Source organism: Setaria viridis, chromosome 5 (assembly GCF_005286985.2).
Source record: "Setaria viridis chromosome 5, Setaria_viridis_v4.0, whole genome shotgun sequence".
In the NCBI taxonomy this organism is placed as follows: Eukaryota; Viridiplantae; Streptophyta; class Magnoliopsida; order Poales; family Poaceae; genus Setaria; species Setaria viridis.
The window spans coordinates 13,974,031-13,998,202 of record NC_048267.2 but is presented as its reverse complement, the minus strand read 5'-3'; the positions used below and the strand labels follow the sequence as shown (position 1 = coordinate 13,998,202).

The 24,172-nt window shown below is 43.2% G+C and overlaps 1 protein-coding gene across 1 annotated transcript; it reads left to right on the top strand.

The window, feature by feature from the left end:
* Positions 1–13,239: 13,239 nt before the first annotated feature.
* On the top strand, positions 13,240–17,572 carry LOC117856251 (gibberellin 2-beta-dioxygenase 2). The gene is made up of 3 exons (XM_034738653.2): positions 13,240–13,634; positions 16,637–17,015; positions 17,130–17,572. Exons 1-3 carry the CDS (start codon positions 13,240–13,242, stop codon positions 17,400–17,402), a joined length of 1,047 nt encoding a protein of 348 aa, XP_034594544.1. The 3' UTR covers positions 17,403–17,572.
* Positions 17,573–24,172: the final 6,600 nt, after the last annotated feature.

Here is a 24,172-nt window from a genome sequence, read left to right as displayed (position 1 = left end):
GGTTGTTTTAAGGATGTGGGTCAACAGATTTTAGTTCATGACGCATGCACGACCTACATCGTCCTCTCAACCAAAAATAACTGCCAAAAGCCTTGGACTTACGTAGTTAGTGCCGGTGGCAAGGCAACACTTACATCACTCCCTATAGTATCTAGTCAGGTTTCTAATATCACCTTCCTATGCGAACGTAGTCAGTGTACCTGCAGAAAAATACAACCACATGAACCTTTCGTGCCAGCACACACGAAAGCATCCCCAATCATTACCGTTCACTATAGAAATGGCACCCATGCGTTTAACGCTGCATGGACAACATCACAACTATGGAAATAGGTCCCCTTTGAATAGGACCATATAACCCTTCGCATACTCATGATGCGGAATCAAGCGCACGTATCATAAACGTGGGCGAACAACTGTGATGATAGGCTCGTTGGAATCGAACCCTACCACCCTTCGTATGAGTTAACATACGGAACCTGCGCATGTATAATAGATGTGGGCGAACACAACCGCGATGATATGCTTTAATCAAGTTAACTCAGCAGTCCGTCGAATTTCATCCGATAAAACCACTACACAAGACCGAAATAGCAGAGCTCACACGAAGGTGACTGGTTCCAGAGAACACAACAGATCATCCAACTTCAACAAGTACATCAATTTGTTACAACACTGGTTCAAAAATCAAAATTTTACAGAGTTCATAAGTAGTGGCAAGATAAACCACGGAAGCTAGCGCCGGGGTCGGATGTCACTGATGAGGCCGATCATGACATCACTGATCCGTATGCTCGCCGTTCGAGGAGGGATCCCACTCAACCATCCACCTGGGCGGGAGCTGGGGAGGCCAAGTTCCAACAGCAGCAAACTCAGGAACTTCGACATCACCTGAAAGAGGTGCCACAAGCAAGGCTGAGCGACTACGCTCAACAAGACTTAACCAACCGGTGGGAAAACTATTCCACCACCTTCTAGACATGCAAGGCTCTTTGGCTGAGGGGTTTGTTTTGCTAAAAGCGACTACAGTATGTCCTTACTTTCAATATTTTAGCTTAGATTCTAAGTTCATTAACCAGACTACATTAGCAACTTATGCTAAGCAAACATAGTTTCCAAACAATTTAAAGAACCATCAGCAAGATTAATATCATCATCCTGTTCCATCTTTACTCAGTGTAGCATAGCGATCAAGCAATCCCAAACTGTGAGAGGCAGACGAATCGATTTGAATTTCTTAACCATGCATGGCGAACCTAATCTCACAACATCCGCGCACCACAGAGGGTCGCTTCCTGTGTTGGCCGTCCCCATCAATTCCCAGGCGCGTGTCAACTCCAAACTTCCCTTGGCATGCAATGCTCAACAGTCCCGACCTCTTGCCGTACTGTGACCGCACTTGCACCCACATGATGCACCATGGGAACCTCGTTCCAGGGATAATAGGGGTATAAGCCACACCCTAGTTCAATCAGGTACTAGGCTTTCCCATCCCATACTAGGTATGAGATTAGTACTTTCAAACACTTGATCACGAACACCAACACTTTCCGATCTTAATCAATTTCATGTAGACAGATGGGCAATCCACCGACCACCAAAATAGTTCACAAGGTCGTGCCCCGTCCATCCTCCTTATAGTTGTGACAAAAAGGAGAGCAAGCAACTCCTACAACTCGCGAGTGATAGGGAATCACTCGACTTTTACCGAGTCCTGTTAAGCACAGCAACTACTCGGCCTATCATACTAGTGTTCAGATCAAGGGAACTAAGTCATGCATCTATGGTTTCAAACAACTCCTGTAACGTAAATGCACATACATAAAAATGAAGAAATGCGCAAGTTTAGAAGGACTGGGTTATGCTCCGGGGCTTGCCTTCGAGCGGGGTGGAAGCGAACTGGTCTTCGGCGCTCTCGGCTTCAGCTCCTGCAGGCGGCAGCTCGGCTACAACTTCATCTTCTAGCACCGGGTGCAGCTCGTACATACCGTCAGCGAGGTTTAGCTCTACACGGAATGCAAATGCAAGGGTTAAAACACTTAGACGGTTATTTCAACAACACTTGCAAGATTTAGCCCAGATGTTGTAGCAAACAACAGGAAGACTGTGAAACTTAGTTTATTGGATTCTACTCAGAAAAAGGATTCCAACCCAAGTGATTTCACATTTTTTTGATTTTTCCTCTATTTAAGATGAATTTCCCAAGATTTTGTTGATTTAGAACAAGATAAAGAGTCGGACCGGGAAAAATGTACGATCTGACCCTTAGACCTAAGGAATAACTGTACTGGGGTTCTCAGACTTAACACAGAGAAGTCCCCGAAATTTTACACAGATACCCTCGGTCAAAAGAAAAGGATACAGCCGAGCCCTCGGGCGAGGCGGACAGGGGTCGGGCGAAACAGATAGGGTCGGGCGAAACGGACAAGGGTCGGGCAAGCTGGAAGGGGTTGGCAGCTCACCTTTGGTCCTACTGATGAAAACTTGTGGTCGGGAAGAAACAAGCTTAGGCGGAACGATGAAAGGCGCTAAGTTTTGGGCAGCGGCGAGGTCCGGCGGTGGCGGCGCTTCTTGAGGGCAACGAGGAAGCTTTAGCACAGCGCGAAGGAAGGTGGAGCGGCTGGGGGTGTTGGGCAGAAGGGGAGCTCCACAGAGAGCTCAGGCGGTGGCACTTCCGCGTGAAGCAGAGGAGTGTGCGGCGACGAGTGCGCTGGAGAAGAACAAGCAAGCAAGGGCGGCAAGGGCGGTGGTGGCAAAGGGAACTTCGGTAAGAGGCTTCGGTACCCCTTTTATAGCTGCGCAGAAGTGAACGAGTTCGAGCGGCGTGAGGATAAGATCGAGAGAGGATGGAGTTCTCTGCCGTGGCGGCGATTGGTCGGCGTCTCCATTGGTCGGCGAAGCAGAGCTCCGGGGATAGGATTCTTCGGTCATTGGGCAAGGAAGACAATGCTAGGCAAGCGCGGTTTTGCCGGGTGGAAGGATTGGCGAGGTCGAGCGCGTGTCTGGTCACGTCAAGCGTCGGATTGGTTGTGGCGACTCGGTATTGGCGGATAGGAGGGAGGGAGGGGCACTACAGGCGAGGGCACTGTAGGCGATGTGACATGGCGAGCAACGCGACGTGAGCATACGCGAACTAGCAGCTCTGCCGCGGCACACAACTGGCGAGGCGGGGGAGAAGGGAGTTGTCACTGCCTGCGCGGTGGTTGGCGAAGACGGTATCGTCGCGGGGCGCGCGCGTGAGCAGCACGACTGAGGTATGACGGAAAGGCCGGAAGGCGTTGGGGCGCGTAGCCGGGGATCCTGGTGAGGCGATGCGTGCGGGAGGCGAGGCGGTACTGGCACGACAGCGGCCAATCTTTGGTCGCAGCGGCGACAGGATGCCTAGCGTGGCCGGCGAGGTCTTGGGCGAGACAAGACGGGGCAGAAAAGTCTGCAGGGCGCTTCTGCGCGCGATTGGGAAAGAGGCGCGCTAATCCATCTTGTCGCAATCGGCGACGGGGCGAGGCGGCGCTCGCCGGTGAGGTTATGCCATGCGGCGGCGGCACTCTGAAACAGGGCACACGCGCGCTCTGGCGCGCTTGGTCCGAGAGATCCGCGGGATCCTTTTTCTGGGTCCATTTTCTAGCCTCTTGATCTCCTAATTTTCCAATCTTCACCACTTTAACTCCCATAACAAGAGTTGTAGTACTCAAGCCAAGGCCCAACTCTTGTAATCGGACCGAGTCCAAAAATGCAGTGGATTTGGGGATCCAAGGCTCCAAAATTTTGAGGAACACTGGTTTCTTGACTTAGAGAAAACGGCGGTTTGCTAGGTTTCAGGGGTCGGGGCTGATTTGAGATGCAGATTTGGTGATCTTCGGAGGCGAATTGGATTAAGGTCCAATTAACAAAGTTAGAGCAGGGACTTTGTTCTCCAACTTCTATAAAGAGTTTTCTTGGCGTCCTGCTCAACTTTCCAAAGATAAACCCTCCCTAAGGCGCTAGGTTGGGCTGAAAACCAGACTTAGCCGGTATAGCTCACGAAAGACTGAGTCAATTGGATTAGGGGATTTGTCTTAAGATTAAACTCGGTTGAGTTAATCTAGGTCGTTACAAATCAGCCTACGAGGTCCCTTTGAACTTTCTCCTTCTTCTAATCGCTCTTTTCCCTTGATGTCATCGGCCGATATCTGAACTTTAGGATCTACAGCTCCACTCTTCTTGGCCGATTCTGAAGTCAATACTTTGGCCTAGATCACACCCTTACCACCAACTTCCACGATGTCAGTTGGGAGAGGGTGCTGGTCGATCTTCATCGGCTTTGCTAGCTTCGTAGGAGCTTCAAACTGAAGTCTTCCCTGCTCAATAGCTTATTGGATCTGCTGATAGAAAACTTTGCACTCATTTGTGTCATGAGACGTAGCATTAGGCCACTTGCAGTATTTGATCTTTTTGAGCTCCTCAGCCGACGGCATAGTATGATAGGGTGACAACATGATCTGCCCCTCTTGCAACAACAAATCAAAGATCTTGTCAGCTCTGGTAGTATCGAACCCAAACTTTTTAGGCTCTTTCTTGCCAAATGGACACGAAACTGGTTTCTTGTTTTTGACCCACTCAGCCAAGCTAATTTCCATCTGTTCATCTGAATTGGAGTACTTCACATATGCAACCCTCTTCTGAAAGTTTCTCTTCTGCTCATAAGGGTGTACTTCCTAGTTTGACATCCGATCCACAAGTTGACTCAGGCTTTCAAATTCCTGCGATGCGTATTTTTCTTTGATGTGTGGCAAGAGTCCTTGAAAGGCTACTTCAGCTAGTTGGCTATCACATAGGACCAAACTATAGCACTTGTTTTTGACTTCTCTGAATCTTTGTATAAAGCCAGCTATTGACTCATCACTCCCCTGCCTCAATCCAGTCAGATTTGTGAGCTTCATCTCATGAACTCTGGCAAAGAAGTATTTATGAAACTGCTTCTCTAGATCGGCACAGTAAATAATAGAATTAGCCAGAAGTATCATGAACCACTGGAAGGCCAACCCAGACAAAGATGACGAGAACAACTGAACCCTCAACGCATCATGCGCAACTGCTTCTCCACATTGAATAATAAATCGGTTGACGTGCTCTACCGTGGAGGTATCATCTTGTCCTGAGAACTTGGTGAAGTCAGGTACTTTATACCGATGGGGAAATAGAAGCAAGTCATATGCAGGTGGATATGGCGTTCTGTACACGTTTGCTGCTTTGGTTTTAACCCGAACTGATCTTGCATTACCTCAACTATCTTTGCAGCCCAATCTACCTGCTGGTGTGCAGTCTGCGGCTGTTGTGGTACGACCGGCTGAATCGTCAGCTGAAAAACCGATGCCTGTTGCTGCAGTTGTGGCAAAACTATCGGCTGAGCAGCCGATGCTTGTTGCTGAGGCTGCGGCTGAACTATCGGCTAAGGAGCCGATGCTTGCTGCTGAGGAAGGTTAACGTGCTGTAGCACGCCTGCCTCCTCATTATATAATACCATCGTTGACCCGTCTTGATGAGGCATCAAAGTGTCGGTTCCCCTATTGACTTCTGAAGTATCTTGCTGTTGACGTTGAGTTGTCGGTTGAGGAGTCAACACCTGTGATATCTGTATATGAGACCCTGCGGACAGGGTGAATGACCCTGGAGGCACTCCAACCCTAGTGATCGGGTTCCATCCAATTGGTATTCCTGTTGTTCCCCATTGCGCCGATGATGAAGTTAACGGCGATAGAGTAGAATATACTAGGGAAGTCTGGTTCATAATCTGCATTGATAGAGGTGGTGCAACACTGGGACTCAGAGGCGGCATAACACCATAACCTCCCCTTGACTGCATCGGCTGAGAAACCGAACGAGTCATGCCAGGTGCCGCCATGATGTTTCCAATTGGCGCATTACTTGCACTTTTAGCGGATTCGTAGGCTAGACCTCGATAACCTTGAGGAGCTTCCCCTAGTAAGGTGTTGACGACAACATTGTGAACGGTGTTGTTCATCACTGAGGACTGATTAATCAACGCATGATGAACAGCTTGGTCAATCATCTCTTTCATCTTCCTTGGATTTTCATCAATAGTGATATGACGAGGGATTGGAAAATCATGCTTCTTAACGGCTTCTCCCCTCTTGGTAAGGCTATAGGATCTCAAGTATGCCAACTTATTTTCCTCCATAGCTCTTGCCATATCACTTTTCTAATCCTCCTTAAGATCCTCTTCCGTAACCTCCATGATGTTTTTGTTTGAGAGCTCAGAAGGTTCCGGAATGGACATGTTGAAAAACTGCTCGTGGTCCCACCGGGTGTGCCAAAAGTGTGTTGACGCAAAAATCGGGCGGTGACCTTCACGTACTAACACACGAAACCTGAGAGATCTTCTTCGCTCAAGTATAGGTTGTAACCCTCTCGATCCAAGGCGTGCCAGTTAATTTGACCTTCCAATTGACAAGGACAATCAAGACCGTGCTAGTCAACTTGTGGATCTAGCGAATATTGATAACTTGATGAATAAATCTAGACGAAACAACAACGATGCGTCAGAAGCTAAAGCCTAGAAATTACTCGATAAACGCGGAACTTACAATCTAGCCGGAGATCAAGATGATGTAGACCTACTAGCTTGAAAGAACTCGTGAAGAAAAAGAAAACTTTGGCGAAGTCACCGACTTGAAAGAAAATTGCGAATAAAGTAGATTTGTTTGTTGGTGTGTGTACATCTTTCTCAGGCCTCGAAGGGTCTCTATTTATACTCTAAACTCAAAACTCCTAGTCCTGGTTGATTACGACGAAATACAATATCTATAACAAAAGAAACAAACCTTCTAAACAAAACAACTCGTACAAGAGTCGGAAACGAACTTAGATTCTATTAACCAACCCTACATCCACCATCTTGCAACCTCCTCGCCGATCAAGACTCTTTTGCCTCTTATCGGTCAAAGCTCCAACACATCCGATCGGCTGGAACCCTCCTGCTTGCATCGGCTAGACCCCATCGGCTCCCATCGGTTCAATTCTCCTGTCTTCATCAGCCGAACCTCCATGATTCCATCGGCTGAACTATTGTAACTTTATCGACAGATTTTACTAGCCGTTGCTCCTCTGTCACGCATCAGCATCTCTTCTTCCTTTTGACGTCAACTTTTAATACACGTCAAAAAATGGCGTCAACACAAGTAATCCATCTACTTTTCCATACGAACTATATACATCAATTCGACAAAATACAAACACTCTATCTACAAAATACAAACACTTAATCATATAAACTAAAGCAACTATATTAAGATATAAAAATATTGGACAAATTAATTGGACATATTGCAAAAAAAATGTACCCATATCATGTACACTACACAATTGCATACCAACTCTCACAATTCCACCATCAAACATACAAATTAAACAATCTATCTACAAAATACAAAGACTTCACCATATAAACTATAGCAACTATATTACAAACTAAACATATTGGGCATATTAATTGGAAATATTGCAAAAAAAACCTACACATGTCATGTACACTACACAATTAGATGAATATATACCTAAATCGAAGCATTCAACAAGTTCTACACGTCAATATCGCGGGCAGAGACTCTATTACGTATGAACTACGCATCATCTAACTCATAACAAAATTGCATTTCATCAAAATTTCAAATCAACAACTCAACCCTAGCTCACCTAAACGTCCTCCGATCTACCAAATGGAACGCTAAACCAAGGGAAAAGGTTGGAGGATACCTTCCACACGAAACGTTAACCAATTCTCACATTTTTTCCCCACCGAAATCGTCGGATTTTGGGTGGATTTGGGGGTGGAGGCGGCCGGGTGGCGTGTGCAAGGGTTGGACTCGGGGTTACTGGAGGAAGAAGAAAGGAGGGAGGGAGGGAGGAGTGAACCGGCGTGCAGTTGGTAGAGGGCGCTGCCGCGCCAGCCCACCTGGCGGGCGGGCTGGCGCGGCAACCGCCTGCCCACGTCAACGCCTAGCTGGCCCACCTGCGGCGCCGCGCCAGCATGGCGGCATCCGTCGCGCCAGTGCATGTGGCGTGGCAGAGGCTTCCTATCACGCCAGGCGTGCTGGCGCGGGAAAAAGATCACCTGGTGCAAATAAACTTCCGGACAAATTGTTTTTATAATTTTATTTAAAAATAAGTTAAAAATAAAAAAAATTGAACGTCTTGTCCGGGTGACCGGGTCAACTCATAACACTCAGTTGTGCCGATTATCCAACTGCAGATGTGATATGGATAAGGGCCAAGTATTCATACTGTGAAGCTAGCACGTACCCCCTCCGTATCGAAATATTTGCTGCTGTTTATTTTTTCTTACAACGTTTAACCATTCATCTTATTCAAAAATTTGTTGCGAATATACAAGAAGATAAGTCATGTTTCAAATAATAACAAAGTAAGTTACAAATAAAATAAATGATACTTACATAATTTTTTGAATAATACCAATGATCAAATATCGTAATCAAAATTGAACAAAGACAAATATTTTAATATGGAGGTAGTACGATTGATTATCGTTGCCGGCGCCATATTGAGTAGTGCTGGTATAAATACCGGCAGGTGGAGATGGGCCTGTAGGGATGTTAGCATTATCCCTTGTATTACTTACGGAACGTAGCAACGAAAGAAAATAGCAAGTGCTCAAAAACATGTAAGCATTTGGAAAAAAAGTTACATTGTCCACGTCATTCGTGTCTAATAAAAGTTGATCAGCGAAAGACCTCTATCTAGTGGAGCACCTGAGTAGTATCCAGCATCTCTAGGTTTGATTTCCTGTAGGAGCAAATTAAACGGATCTGAAATAAAAAAATTATAAAAAATAGGTTTGGGCTTCCCCTGCTTATATCAAAAAAAATAATTTTAACAAGTTATTGTTTTTTTCAAAATTAGCCTATTGTGACGTGTCACGGGAGTAAACCCTGTTATGCAGTAGTGAATTCAAATGATGGATGAGACAACCATTTTCATGTTCAAGGTACTAGGATATTTTGACTGGATATGTACTCTTTGTTTATAAACCTAGCTAGTAGTAGAACTGTGCAGTATAATAAAATAATATTTTTGACCAAATTGCAACTATGTTAGTGCAACTATTGATGACATGGTTTTTTTATAAAAAATATGTAATATCTATAAAACTATGATTCGGTCAAAGTCACGTACATAACTTTTCTTCAAGGACCGTGTGTTCTAAAATGCTATATTATCTGTCAGAGGAAACATTCTTTAAAATGCTTGGAAATTAGTTAAGCTGTACAAGTCTAGGTCGACAGTGACAGGAGCGGCCGAGGTGGTGCCGGCGTCTGGCATGAGTCCCATATTCATCCACGTGGAGAAGTTGCAGCAAGTGCCCAAGTCCCGCTAGTACCAAGCAACAAACAAACAAACATGAGAATAATGCTGGCAAAGAACACATATTTCGTATTTGGAGCTTAGTCCAATATGCAGAAAAGGACTTCTCTTGAAAGGCACAACGTGCGCAATCCAGACATCTTTGTGCCCATATTTTTTAATTCTTCCTTTGTGATGTAGCATTCCGTTTGATTTGTAGTTATTTGCATTCGCTATGATTTCTTATTTTGCCATATAAATTATTTTTATTACTCGTGTATGCTCCGTAGAATTGGCCAATGTAGCATATTACTTGTTTTGTTCATAATTACTAGTTTTTCACCAAATTTAAATATCATTACAAGCTACTTTGAGATTTCTCTTCAGTCGTACAGCACTCTTAAGAACCACATTTCATTTGGGTTTAAATGTTATCATGCCAATCCTATGTAGTACTTGTCTTAACGTGTAACAATGATAAATAAACTTGTTAAAAAGCACATAGATTTAGACAACAATTCCTGGTGGAGGAAACTATGCATTCTTTAGCTCAAGTGATACACACCACGAATTAAAGCTAGCTGTCGTTTCTATGTTCTCTGGGCCTAGTCGAGGCACTGTGAAAGTTGAAACTACTCAAAGTCAAAATCAGCATCGACAAGAAGGTTTTCTTTTTACGCGGTTGGACAACGTCTGTTTGCAGTTGGAGACGACGTGTATTGATCAAACTGGCGAATATGCACTACTATACTAGGGGTTAACGGAAGTTATTGTACTATATTCTCACTACTTAGAGCAAGGGCTTGCACAAGACAAATATTTAGGCGTGCACTGTCATATGCAACTTGTATCCACAGCCATGCACAGCTAGCTACGCCGGCCTGAGCTTGTCGATTAAAACTACCTCATTATAGTTTGATTATACCTACCTAGCACTAAAAAAAAGACTGATCGATGTGTTGTTTGGTTGCATATGCCATTTGGTTTATGTATAAAATTGTTTAAATTAGATGATAATCATTTTATTTGGTTGGATAAATTGTAACAACTCATTCAAAATGAATCCACCCAGTTGGTATTATTTTCTATTAAGAGGAAGTGAATCATATGGTTCAAGCAAATTAGTTGAACCACGTCATCCAAAATGTAGTTCATGCAACCAAACACACCCTAACTGATTATGTGTATTTTTTCTTAGTGAATCTCCATTGATACTAAAAATTATATATTATTGATTCTTTCTATGCCTTAATATACATTCTCAAAATAAGTGCAATATATATATACACATATATATATATATTTTCCTAGGGCCGGCCGGCCAAGCAGCCAGCACACAGCTAGCTAGGAAAAGAGGACGTGGTTTCGCTTTTCTGGGCGATGCATGTTCCTGATGCCTTGAACGGAGAACACAACTCAGTTTTCCTTTTCGGGCATTGGCATCATCTGCCGGTCGATACATGGACGATGAAACAGCTTCTGTCAGAGTGCTATATAAGCTAGCTTAGCTCCGGCCGATTAAACAAAGACGACTAAACTAATTCCGGACGGCAATGCAGCGAGCTGTACACTTGAACGGAACGCTTCTTCACCCACCGGAGTATCTGATCCTCTGTGGTACTCCCTTCCTGCTTGTTGCTGTGTGTGTACATGTGCAAGCTTCGCGTGATCAAATATGTATCGAGGTAATACTGGATAGTTACTACTATAAGTTAATTTGAAATTCTAGCTTAGTAACTCTTTGAGTAGCTTAATTACACAGAGAAATAATCATTCGTATCGGCTCATCCATGCCGGGTATAATCTGGTTGGAAATGAGCCGACACAAATAATGAACTATATGTGCCAGCTCTTTCATTTATGCCAGTGCAATTTTGAGCCGGTAATTATGCTTACCAGCTCGAAATTGCACCGACACGTATACTCCATATTCGCGCCAGCTCAAAGAGATCGGCACTAGTGCTCTTAGGATTATTGGTGCCGGCTTAAAATTGAGCCAGCAAGGATAATCCATTATACACACCAGCTCGATATTGTGCCAGCACGAATAATGATCCCCGTCTATGCAATTCAAATTTTAGTTTGTATCCAGAATTCATAACTTTTGCATATAGACTTGGATGGAGATAAATTTTATATGAAAATTATATGGTTAGACAAGATCTATAACTTCGTAGTTGAATATTTTTTTATTTGAGAATATTTACATGCTTAAATAATGGATCAAAAGAAATAAAACTTCCCATTATGTGCAGATACGTGGTATAGGTGGGATAGTAAGAGGTATCGCGTGAGGTAGGAGGTCATGAGTTCGGAGGCTGGACACCGCACGCGCGAAATACGTGTGACTTATGACGCGCGACCGTGAGAGGTAGCTGGGGGCTGGCCTCCGGAACTAGATTTTTTTTAATTTCATTTATAACTTCTTATTTTTACTATGTGTGCCAGTGCAACTTTGAACCGGTAGGCATAATCCATTATTCGTATTCGGCACGAATAGCTGTCCGCATCCTTATCAGCTTCGTGGTGCCAGTTCGCCCACCGGCACAAATGAGATTTCGAGCCGGCACGGATGAGGTTCTTTGCAATAGTGATATACTGATACTCACCTAGCTAAATTTTTTTTTGAAGAAGAGATAGTTTATGAACATAAAACGGGGACACATGGTATAAATAACAACAGCGATAGCAGAACAAAAACATGCAAATTGAGCTATCACTGAACTTAAACTCTAGTCCATAAAATTGCATAACATATACTCAACTTAAACTCTAGTCCATAAAATTGCATAACATATCTCCAATATTATCAGCGGGAATAAACTTGCCTCAGCCTTATTTCTTCATGGGGCTCATCACCAATATTTACCCATTTTAAGATGGGTGTGATTGGGTCTACATCATCCTATATATACACGTGTGCACAAGCTGTTGCACCATTTTCTACTGGACTTTCTAATATTTACTCACAAACTTGTAATTGCAAAGTATATTATTCTTAGATAAGTCTCAGTGCATTGTTTCATCATACTATTACTAAGAGTGTCATGCTAGCTTTTCAATGAAATAAAACTATCACTCTCAGTGCATAGTTTCATCACACAGTTTCATAGATAGCCTAAATCATTTAATTTTTGCGTTGTCTTATGACCAAATATGTCATGCCATGAAACTATAACATGCTCAATGTAAGTTTCATTGGATTTCATGAGACTTGGTAACTGTGCTAAGTGGATTTCATGGGATGAAACTTCCTTCTCCTCTCTCCTCATAAATAGCCTGTCATGTCAGCAGTTTTGCTGATGTGGCTTAGGATTAAATGCCCAAACTCCCGTGACACTTCCATTAATTGAGACTGATCTTAGCGAGAATTGATGAAACCCGGCTTCTTGTTGAGCGGATCAGCTGTATATGCTTGGTTTTGGGCTCTGATGTACAAGCCTTGGCTCTAAAAATTAGATATCTAACTTTGGGGTTGTTACATGAACAACTTAACTCACATCAGTAGCGACTAACCTAACTCTTCACTGGGGGAAAAGAAAGCTCTCTGTATCTAGTACTTCAACATTACAGCCACAGAGGATCTGCACTCCTTTACCCACCACGCCTGTGCATGAGTGCATCGGCAGAGGTCCAGGGAATAAAATAGATCACAGCCTGCAATCTGGCGAAAGGGAGGGATCATCCAACCTGCTTCCTCGTTTGATCATCATCCGTGACAAAACCAAGCTCGAGCCAAGACACCAGGTCAAAACCAGCACAAACTGTCAGCATTCCAAGCGGAATCTCTCCACGCGCGCACTCCCCATATATACGCGCGCCACTGCAGTGGCACCTGCACCACTCCGGCCGCATCCGCACTGCCATTATCGGTCCCTCGCCATGGTCGTGCCGTCGGCGGCGAGCCGGGACATGGCGCCGGAGTCGCTCCCGCTCGGCATTATCCCGACGGTGGACATGTCGGCGCCGTCGGGGCGCGGCGACCTGGCGCGCCGGCTGGTGCGGGCCTGCGCGGAGCGCGGCTTCTTCAAGGCCGTCAACCACGGCGTGCCGGCGCGCGCCGCCGCGCGGCTGGACGCCGCGGCGTCGGCGTTCTTCGCGCGCCCCGCGCGGGCGAAGCAGGCAGCCGGGCCGCCGGACCCGCTCGGGTACGGCAGCCGGAACATCGGGGGCAACGGCGACGTCGGCGAGCTCGAGTACCTCATCCTGCACGCGGACCCCGCCGCGGTGGCGCGCAAGGCCACGGTCATCGACGCCGAGGATCCGTCGCGGTTCAGGTACATTTATTTGCAGCTATATATGCATGCATGCGTCTCTCCTCTCTATTCTTTTTCTTTCTTCTGTTCGGCTCTTTATTTGCATGTTTCATCAATTGATGCTGCTTGATCATGTCACTGCCTTCATTTGGTCTCTTTGAGTTGCAAATTTGCAATGATGTCTCTTGCATTGCATACGATAATATTGTCAAATTGATTTGCGTACAAGGTAATTAACAAATGCATATGATCAGACCAGTGCCATGGTAATAATGCACGTCTGTTATTAGCAGAGTTTTCATGTGATCCTAGCAAGTGGATTAATTAACCTGATGCGACGTCCACTGGGCGGGAAGTATTGGGGGTTTAGAAGCTTGTGATTGTAGTTTTACTAGAACAGTATTGTGCTTCTGAATGTGTCTAGTAGAATTTAGACTTCCCAAGGTCCAGCTTAACCCACCATGGAACAAAAGGTTGACAGCGAAGAAATATGCTTCCTAATAGCAACCAGGATAAACCGAATCCCTATTCAAGGCAATGTCAATGTAGAGGGCCATTTTCATGTGCCATACATTGAAAGTAGTAAAATATTCGATGAACCAAGGCTTTTTGTGAAATCATGAAAACATCCGAAAAGCATGTTCATAAGTTTTTGAAAAAAAAAATTCAAAAGAAAGTTCAGAGTCATAAAGGCAGTGATATAATCTTTCATAAAAACAAGGGCAGTAATATAATCTGTGACCATATAAATTTCATGCCCAAATTCAACTTAATTTGTGAGATGTGAAATTTGCAGAAAACAAAGAAAAAGGAAAAAAAAGGTGAGTTTACTGCATTTCTTTGTGTTTTTGCTGCTTTGTGTATTTTATATATCACCAACGATGTTGAGGTTGCCCTTAAATTTAGTATGCTTCTTATTTTTTGTGTTTTTTTTTTCAATTTTATTTATCAGCGACAAAGTTGAGTTTGTCTCGGAATTTTGGGCTTCAAGTTTTTTGCATCACCTTCAAAGCCTTTTGTGAACATGTCTTTAGAAGTTTTTTCACAATTCCACCAATTATAGCCTTGTACGCCAAATTAAATACAATCCTAAGACACTTGTATGCATGCATTAAGACCACAATACACTGAAGGTTATCTTACAATGTCAAAAACTTATTATACAACACTGAGCTAGCCTGACATTAGTCACTAACAAATATCATGTGAAGATTACCAGATTAGCAATCCCGCCACCCACGGAACATGAGGTAACAAATTATTCCACGAATCAAGAATTATTCTAATCGTCAATTAAGAAGGAGAAGGAAGATAAGGAAGGGGGAGGGGTCGGGTGACCCATAAACAGAACCAGTGGCGGATCTAGGACCCAGGCAGCAGCCCAGGTCCAAGGCTGAAAAAAACAATGGAGATCTAAGAAAAAATATACAAATAATAGAGGTGCAAAATACTTAATCTTGTATTAAGCTTGCATCAGCCTACCTGGGTCCGCCCCTAAACAGAACAGAGGAACCATGTTCTAGTTATGAAAAAATATCCACAAGTAAACAGATGATGGGCAGGTAAGAAAAAAAAATGTTCCATCGGAGTGTGGAAGACATGCATGATTGCTCTCCTATGCTACCTGGGTGGAAGAGAAGAATCCCATAAATGGAAAAAAGGCAGAAAGATCATGCATTCTCATCTTTACACGGTGAAACACCAAAGGAATAAACAATGGTACAAATAGGAATCCTCCACAAGTGCACCTGCCATTGCGTTTTACATCAGATCAGAATCGGGAAGGACGGTGCAAAGCGGAAAGGTCATTTCGAGCACCATGCCACAAGGAGCCAGACCGTACGAACCGTGGTCTTGGCTGTTGGCGTGTGGAAGGGCTGCGTATGCATCCAGGGAGCCGTACCAAATGGGGGTCTTTCACCACACATGCAGCCTTATTAGCCCCCGGCCCATTGGATGCCGAAGAAAGCGTGACAGATCATGTCAATCGCTTGGCCCGTTGGAAATTCTGTCGCCGTACGTGACCAGTTGCAGATACGTAACCGAGTCTGTACCAACACTCACTAAGCTTGTTCATGGTTGCATAGATCAAGCATCATGTTCCTTATTTTAGCTTCACACCTGACTGTACATGTTCCTAATTTTGGCCTTCAGCATTTGTTGACACTGACGAAATCAACATGTCATGTCAGACAACTTTTGTTTATTGTCTAATAACATTTATTTCCCTACAGCTGTTAGCTCGGGGATTAGTACAACTGATTAGCTGTCCTATAACCCTAGTTTTGGGGAAGTTGTGTCCTAGTTGGTTTGCAGCTTTTTTTCAGTCGCTGTGGTTTCTTTCATCAATCAATCTTTTCCCAATCTGCCTTTTGCCGCAGTAGTCACAATTGACACCCCAATTACCCCAAAAGAGGCAAAGGCTCCTTGCCCACTTCTGCCCTTGCCCAAAATGTCACTCAAAATTTGTAACAACTAAGGGGTGTTTGTTTATTTAGGAGCTCCTAAAATTCCTATCACATCGAATGTTTAGATAATAAGTAAGAGTATTAAATATAGACTAATTACAAAACAAATTGCACAGATGGAGGCTAATTTGCGAGACAAATCTATTAAACCTAATTAGTCCATGATTTGACAATGTGATGCTACAGTAAACATGTGCTAATGATGGATTAATTAGGCTTAATAGATTCGTCTCGCAAATTAGCCTCCATCTGTGTAATTAGTTTTATAATTAACTCATGTTTAGTCCTCCTAATTAGCCTCCGATGTGACATGAATTTTAGTCCGGACTAAAGATCCAAATACCCCTCAAACTACCTCTGCCCTTCTCTGCATTGTACCTGAACCCTCCGATCGCGATCGGTTATCTACATTGTTTATTTTCTCTTAGTTTCATCTGGTATTGTCACAGCCACTGCTTTGGATCGGAGTGAAACAAATCTTTGCTACATTTCTTCTGAATTTTAGCATGAATTCGCCAAACATTTGGGGTGATTGTTCAGTCTCCATCTCTGCAGCGTAGCAGTGAACGAGTACGTGGACGCGGTGCGGCGTCTCGCGTGCCGGGTCCTGGACCTGCTCGGCGAGGGCCTGGGCTTCAGGGACCCGACGTCCCTCAGCCAGCTCATCTCCGCCGTCGACAGTGACTCCCTCCTCCGGATCAACCACTATGCTACTTCCGCCGCCACCCTGCAGGGTCCCGGTGGCCGGAGCTGCACGAAGGGCAGCATCGGGTTCGGCGAGCACACCGACCCACAGATCCTCAGCGTTCTCCGCGCCAACGACGTCGACGGCCTGCAGGTGCTGCTGCCCGACGGCTGCGGCGGCGGCGACGAGTGGGTCCCGGTGCCGGCTGACCCGGCCGCGTTCTTCATCAACGTCGGCGATCTCCTCCAGGTCAGTTTGTATACTTGTGTGTGTGTGTGTAGCACATTTCGCCAATTCTTATTGACACAATTTTAGCTGAATCTTTATTGTTTTCTTGGGCACTGTTGGGTGACGTACATACAGGCTCTGACGAACGGGCGGCTGGTGAGCATCCGGCACAGGGTGATGGCCAGCACCACCAGGCCACGGCTGTCCACCATCTACTTCGCCGCGCCGCCGCTGCGCGCGCTGATCGCGGCGCTCCCGGAGACGGTTGCCGCCGGCACGCCGCGGCGGTACAGGCCCTTCACATGGGCAGAGTACAAGAAGGCCATGTACGCACACCAGCTCAGCCACAACCGCCTCGACCTCTTCCATGCCTCCAGCGACGATGCCGCTGATGACGGACACAGCTGAACAGCGTGAGAGGCTGAGAGCTCACCATCTGGTCAGAGACGAGATAGCTGTGCAACGAAATTTTGCAGCTTGGCAGGTGACTGATGTGTATTTGCTGGCAGTTATCGTACAGTGAGATGTACTACTGCAAGAGCCGTTTATATGCTTTGTGACGGGGGAGTTCGGGCTTGTATAGGCTACTATATAAGTATATATAGGCATATTTCTAGTATTATATATGATAATTCATTATTATTTATTTCATTTCAGAATTCAGATGATAGAAATTTGGGAAAATTGTTGCAAATAAATCCACGGACACCAGTCAAGTCGCAAACATGTAAATACGTCTCTCACAAAGCTAGTATTGTCTTTTTGCATTTACCGCACCATCGCATATATATATTCCTAGCTAATAGCTCCAGCGAACCCTAGAAAAAAACCTATTTTTTGTTAATGATTTGCGTATTTTGCCATTGATATAAACACAGCGTTCAACTAGTATATATTGCCATTTTCATTTCTTTCATTTCATCATATATATAAGCGCCTTCAGTATCGGTTTGTAACCCCCTTAGTATCGGTTCTGCAACCGGTATTGTTAGTTTGATACTAAATTGGGGTCTTTAGTACCGATTGTTTATATCAACCGGTACTAAATTAGCTATCACGTCGCGCATGGCGGAGGCTAATTTAGTACCGGTTGTTTGTCTTTTTTCCTCTATTTTTTCGCATTTTCTTTTCTATTTCTTTATTCTATATTAGTATTTCATATTTGTTTCCTTTACGTATACTAATTCTAATACACTAATATATATAAAGTTGTATTTATTTATAATATTATATTTAAGATAATATTATATATATAAACATATTGTGTATGCACATATATGGATAATATTACTTGCATCAACTTTCTAAGTTCAACATTTTGGATCAACTATTCTGAACCCGAGTCTTGACGATGATGCAAATTTGATCCATTATTATAGAACTCCCCCTGAATTTACTACCTCGTCCAAAAGAAATCCACTTAGTTATTATATAATACGTATGACTATATGAAGCATGATGAAGGTCGAGTAAACAGACCTAGAATCTTAAAAGTGACCAATATGCTGACCGGATCACATCAGCCTATACAGGATATATGAGCACCTTACAGTTACAAAATTGTGAGCCAATCGGATTATCTTTGTCTATCTCCGTATAAGAAAAGACTAGAAAATATACCCATGCATTGCTTCGAGACGTGGCCATACCTAGATCTATTTTAGGCACAGCCGCCGCCATCTTGTCGGTGGCCTTGACCACGTCTTCTTGCAGAGACCTAAGCGAGGAGGCCGTCAGCGAGTGAGGTGGCAAATGAGGTAGTTGAGGCAGATGCGGCGCGTGCTGGTATGTATAGCTCACTCGTGCAGCAACATGAAGCAGTGGCATGCAGCAGCATAACTCATGCACGTGACTACACGAAGCTGCAACGTTGTGGTGCACGCCAGTGTAGCTTACCCGCACGGTGACGAGCTACAGAGCGGAGGCACATTATGGTCATCAGCAAACAAGAGATGGCGACCTGCTGTGAGCGAGCGGGGCCCATGGGCGACCTTAGCAGTGGCATGGTAACCTCCCTAGGTGACCTCAGCAGTGGCATGGTGACCTCCCTATCACTTTTTTGAAGGGCAAACTGTGGGGGAGTTTCCCACAGTACTTCAATTTTCATTAGGGTTAGAAAGTCAGAAAAGGTTCCAAAAGAAAGAGGGACATACTTACATGATAGGGGGGAGTAGGAAGGGGAGGGGGCGAGGAGGGAGGAGGGGTTACATCATAGCAAAATAACAACACTGAATTAAGCCATTGCAAGAAAAGACCTCGACGATCCTCCCTAAAACGAATAGCTTGGAGAGTAGCTTCTTCTCTAAACTTCATAGCCTAGAGATTAAAACTTGGACGCACAACATCGAAGATAACAGCATTGCACAATTTCCAGATTTTCCACGCGGCCAGGATGAAGGATTCCATGAAGAATTGCTGTCCTGCGACATCTCTCGTCATAGATATTTTGGCATGAATCTCTGTGTTTTCATCCTGCAGCTTCGACCAACATCTAGTCGAGAAGGGACAGTAAAAAAACAGATGGTCCCTATCTTCTTCGACTACCATGTTACATAGGACACAGTTTACTCCTGATTGGACATTTAAGATTCTTCTACGCAACATATTCCTTGTGTTGAGATGATCCACCGGGAGTAGCCATGTGAAAAGTTTGACTTGGGGAGTACATTTTGATTTCAATAGCCATGTGAACGTTGGGGGTACCTACAGGCCAGCAAAGGCAAACCTGTAGAACTTGGCTGAGGTGTAGGTTCCATTCCCCCAAATATAAATCCATTGATCTTTTGAGTCTTCCTCATAAGAGAAAGCTTGCAGGTAAGTTTGGAGAGCTATCATGTGTTCAAAAGCTTCTTGCGAGAGAGGTAGGGTAAAGAGGGTGGACAAGTCCGGCGCTGCCATAACCTCTTTAACTGACTAGTTAGGATTTCTCACAAAGGAAAACAGCCCGGGGTAAAGGTCTGCAATGATGCTAGAGCTCCATAAATCTTTCCAAAACATGATTGTCGATCCATCACCCAACACACACCTAGCTATTCCCCTAAAGTGAGTACTCAATCGTAGAATATCTTTCCACCAGAATGACCCAACTTCTCTGGTGGCTTGAGGCACTTTGTCTGCATAGTATGTTGACCAGATCAAGTTTATCCAAGGAATGTCTTGTTTCCCATAGAACTTGTCAAGGTGTTTTAACAAGAGAGCATCATTCTGAACCCTTAAGTTAATGAACCCCCAAGGCCACCTTTTTGTTTTGGCAAAGTGACCATGGGCCATGCAGCTAAATTCTCTCCTTTGTTGTTTAGGTCATTTCCTCTCCAAAGGCACTGTTTCCTGGCCCTGTCAATGCTTTCAATGACCCCTTTATGAAGTTTCAGAGTGCACATTGGATATAGAACAGTTGGGGTGATAACTGAATTTACCATTTGTAGTCTACCTAACAGAGACAAGAGAGATGAGCAAGCAGTTAATCTTCTCTCAATTCTATCCACGATTGGTGAAAAATCTTCTATTCTTGGTTTAGTTGTTCCCATCGGTAGACCAAGATAGGTGAAGGGCATACTCCCAATCTAACACCCAAATTCAGATGCAAGCTGAGATATTTTGTCCTCTGAAACATTAATGGGAACCGTTGATGACTTATTGTATTTAACTTTGAGGCCTATGGACTCTGAAAATACATGTAGAATGCCTTTCAGGTATTGTAAATGCGCACTATCTGCCTGCATAATTAGAATGGTGTCATCCGCGTATTGGACTATTGGGAAGTCATGGTGTGTTTGTGGAAGGGGAGCTGTAAGCTGATTGTCATGAAAAGCTCTATTGACTACCAATTGTAACAGTTCTACTGCTAGGATAAAGAGGAGGGGATAGAGGATCTCCTTGCTATGTTTACACTTAAATTGCTTCCCTAGCACCCCATTGAGCAGGACTGCAGATGTTCCTCAAGAGAAAAGCAATCGTACCCAAGTCAACCATTTATCTAGAAACCCCATATGTTTCATAATTTCCAATATTGTTGAATGTTCCACAGTGTTGAAGGCCTTTGCAAAATCTAATTTCAAGATGATGATTTCCCTTTTAGATTGGTGACACTTGTGGATGTATTCAAAGCACCAAGCAAGACAATCTTGAATGGACCTGGAGTGGAGGAAGCCATACTAATTTTTGTGCAGGAGCAAAAGGATAACTAATTGAAGCCTCTCGGCTAGGATTTTTGTCAGTATTTTGATACTACAATTGAGTAAAGAAATAGGTCTGAAGTCATTGATAGTTTTACGGCTATTATTTTTGGGGATTAGAGTGATGAAAGAGCTTTTTATTAACTTCAGATCAACTGTTCCATCAAAGAAATCTTGGCAAAGTTTATAGAAATCCTCCTTTATGATTGGCCATCACTTCTTAATGAATAGACCATTAAAACCATCTGGGCCTAGTGCTTTATCAGGAGGCATTATGGCCACAATTCTATCATTTTCTCCCTGGAGAATGGTTGTATCAGGCAAGACAGATCAACATCTAGTGAAATTAGGTCTTGTAGATCAAAAAGCATAGTAGGATTTTATGAGATACCCATTCTGCCTTTAAAAGTATTCCATATCATAGATTCTTTCCCCTCATGATCAAATACTTCCATTTCATCTTCATCCTTAAGCTATGAAATCAGGTTTCTCCTATTGGAAACAGTTGCCATGGTATGAAAGAATTTTTGTACACTCATCTCCAAGTTTGATCCTATTGGCTGTAAATCTCTTCTACCAGTACATATTTTTGAATTTCTAAATTTCATGTGCTGCAGTAAAGGATCCTTGATTAGCCCCCTAAAGTTCCATTCAATGGCATAAAGAGGCCTACAATCCCCCAAACTATCAAAGAAGAGAATGACCTTGTTACACTTATCTATCAACTTGCGCAAATTTGAGATGTTTCTGCTCCACTGTTTGAGAGAATGCCTTAGATTCTTAAGCTTCGTTGCCAATCTTGGGGCTGAACCCATCTTGTGTCTGGGTATGACTGTCCAACAAGATTGAACAGTGTCATAAAACCCATCCACCTTAGTCTAGAAATTTTCGAACCTAAAAATTCTTGATTTTGGGATAGACGTCCCTATCATTACTTTGCATGGAATATGATTTGAGATTGGTTTAGCCAATGGAAGAACCATGGTACTGGGGTAGTCACCAGTCCAATTAACCGTAGTGAAAAACAAATCAAGCTGCTCAAGGAGAGGGTCTTGCTGCATGTTGCTCTAGGTATATGCTCTTCCTTTGATTGGAAGTTCAAGTAAGCCAAGGTGGCCAATGATATCATTAAAGATAAAGGTGTCCTGGATATCACCTCCCGATTTGTTACGATCTTCCAAGGAGCAATAAATTTGAAATTCCCCATGAAAATCCAGTTATCGTTCGGTTGGGTCACACCTGGTTTTCAAACAAAACCAAGTGCTACCTATATGGATCAAGTTTCATACATATAGTGACATCATCAGTGAATAACAGTAACAGTATCACATAAAAGAATATAAATAATGACTTACGAGTCTATCAGAGATATACAGTTTAATCCTGGAAACGAAGGCTCCAAACTTCATAGGCAATCGACTGGGGGCTATGTACGCGTAGAACTAAGCATCATCTTCAGAAAATTTCACACACATTCTCCTTCTGAGCAGCAGTTAGCAAGGGTGAGTACACTTATGGTTGGTACTCAGCAAGGCCACAAGAAATAACTAGAATAATGATTTAAGTCCATCTTCAAGTTTATTAATCATGTAAGGGTCCAGGCCGCTCTTAACCATGAGCATGGCTGTTATAACAGCTTTAAACACTCTGCAGAGGTTGTACACTTTCAACACAAGTCGCGTAAAAGTTCAGAAGAAATTTAGACCCAACCATCATGTGTAAAAGTAGGCACTTATCACACTACCGAGGTGTAATTGCATAGGGATGCTACGAGGTATTTACAAAGATTCCCTAATAAGTAGTTCGCTAAGATTTCGGATCATTAGCAGAGCATAAACCTCTCTCAAGACTACGAAGCTACCATAGACAGATCAGTCTGAGGGTAGCTGGGTGAAAAGGTTTGGCTGTTAGGAAAGTAAGTTCAAGCAGAAAGAATGGAAAGAAAAACAATTGGTTTAGAATCCGGACTATACCCTATTTGCCGCCGCCCCTCTTGCCTTTTCGGTAAGAACGCTTCAAACTAGAGTCTCTAATTAATTAGCCAAAACCAGAGCCAAGTAGTCCTTGTGGTTGTACTATTTTCCTGGGTGGTCGCTCTGTGTTCCAATTAATGCAAGATATTCTTGTAAATAAGCATAGATAGAAGGATTGTTAGTGACACTTGCCTTTCTCCAAAGAAAAGTTGTTCTTACTGCTTTTATACTCTTACTCTCTTGGAACTATTAATCTTCAAAGCTTTTGAACAGCAATCCTTCTACTCGGAGTAATCACCGGCACGGCCATACAAGCAAACAAACAAGTAAAACTAAGAACAATACACCAATCAAAGAAAAAGTTTTAAAAGAGTGTACTAAAGGATAGGGCTCGATTCTAAGATCACGAAGGCACATGAAACACTAAGAGCGATGCTACCATTGAAAACATACATGTATCAGGTGAACTTTGGTTGTAAAGGAAAAGACAAGAGCTATATGTTGCTTTTATTTTTATTTAGAAAACACATCTAAAGATTACTTCTAGAAAATACCCTAAGTGAGAGTTAATTCAAATTATATTTTTATATGAAAAGACGATGTAAAACCTAGTCAACTTTTATTTATATAAATAAATATTCATGTATAAATTGTGCCATTTAAACATTTAACTTTGGAAAATAGACTATATGCAATAACATCTAATTGTTATCTTTATATGTCGTGTTGAACTAGATAAGTTATAATTAGAAACTCATTTATTTTGATATTAATCATATTAAAACTTTTTTTAAGAAAATTGGTGCATAATGCTAGGTAATTTACAAAAGCTAGTCATAAATAGGAATTAATCAATTAAATCTTAGTTTATGAAAATAGGGATAGAACCTAATCAACTTTTATTTAGAAAACTAATTGAATAAGAATTAGTCAAGTTAACATTTTATATGAAAACTCGTGTTGCAAAACTAGCAAACTTTTAATTAGAAAACTGGTTTTAATAAGTATTAGTCAAATTGATATTTAACTT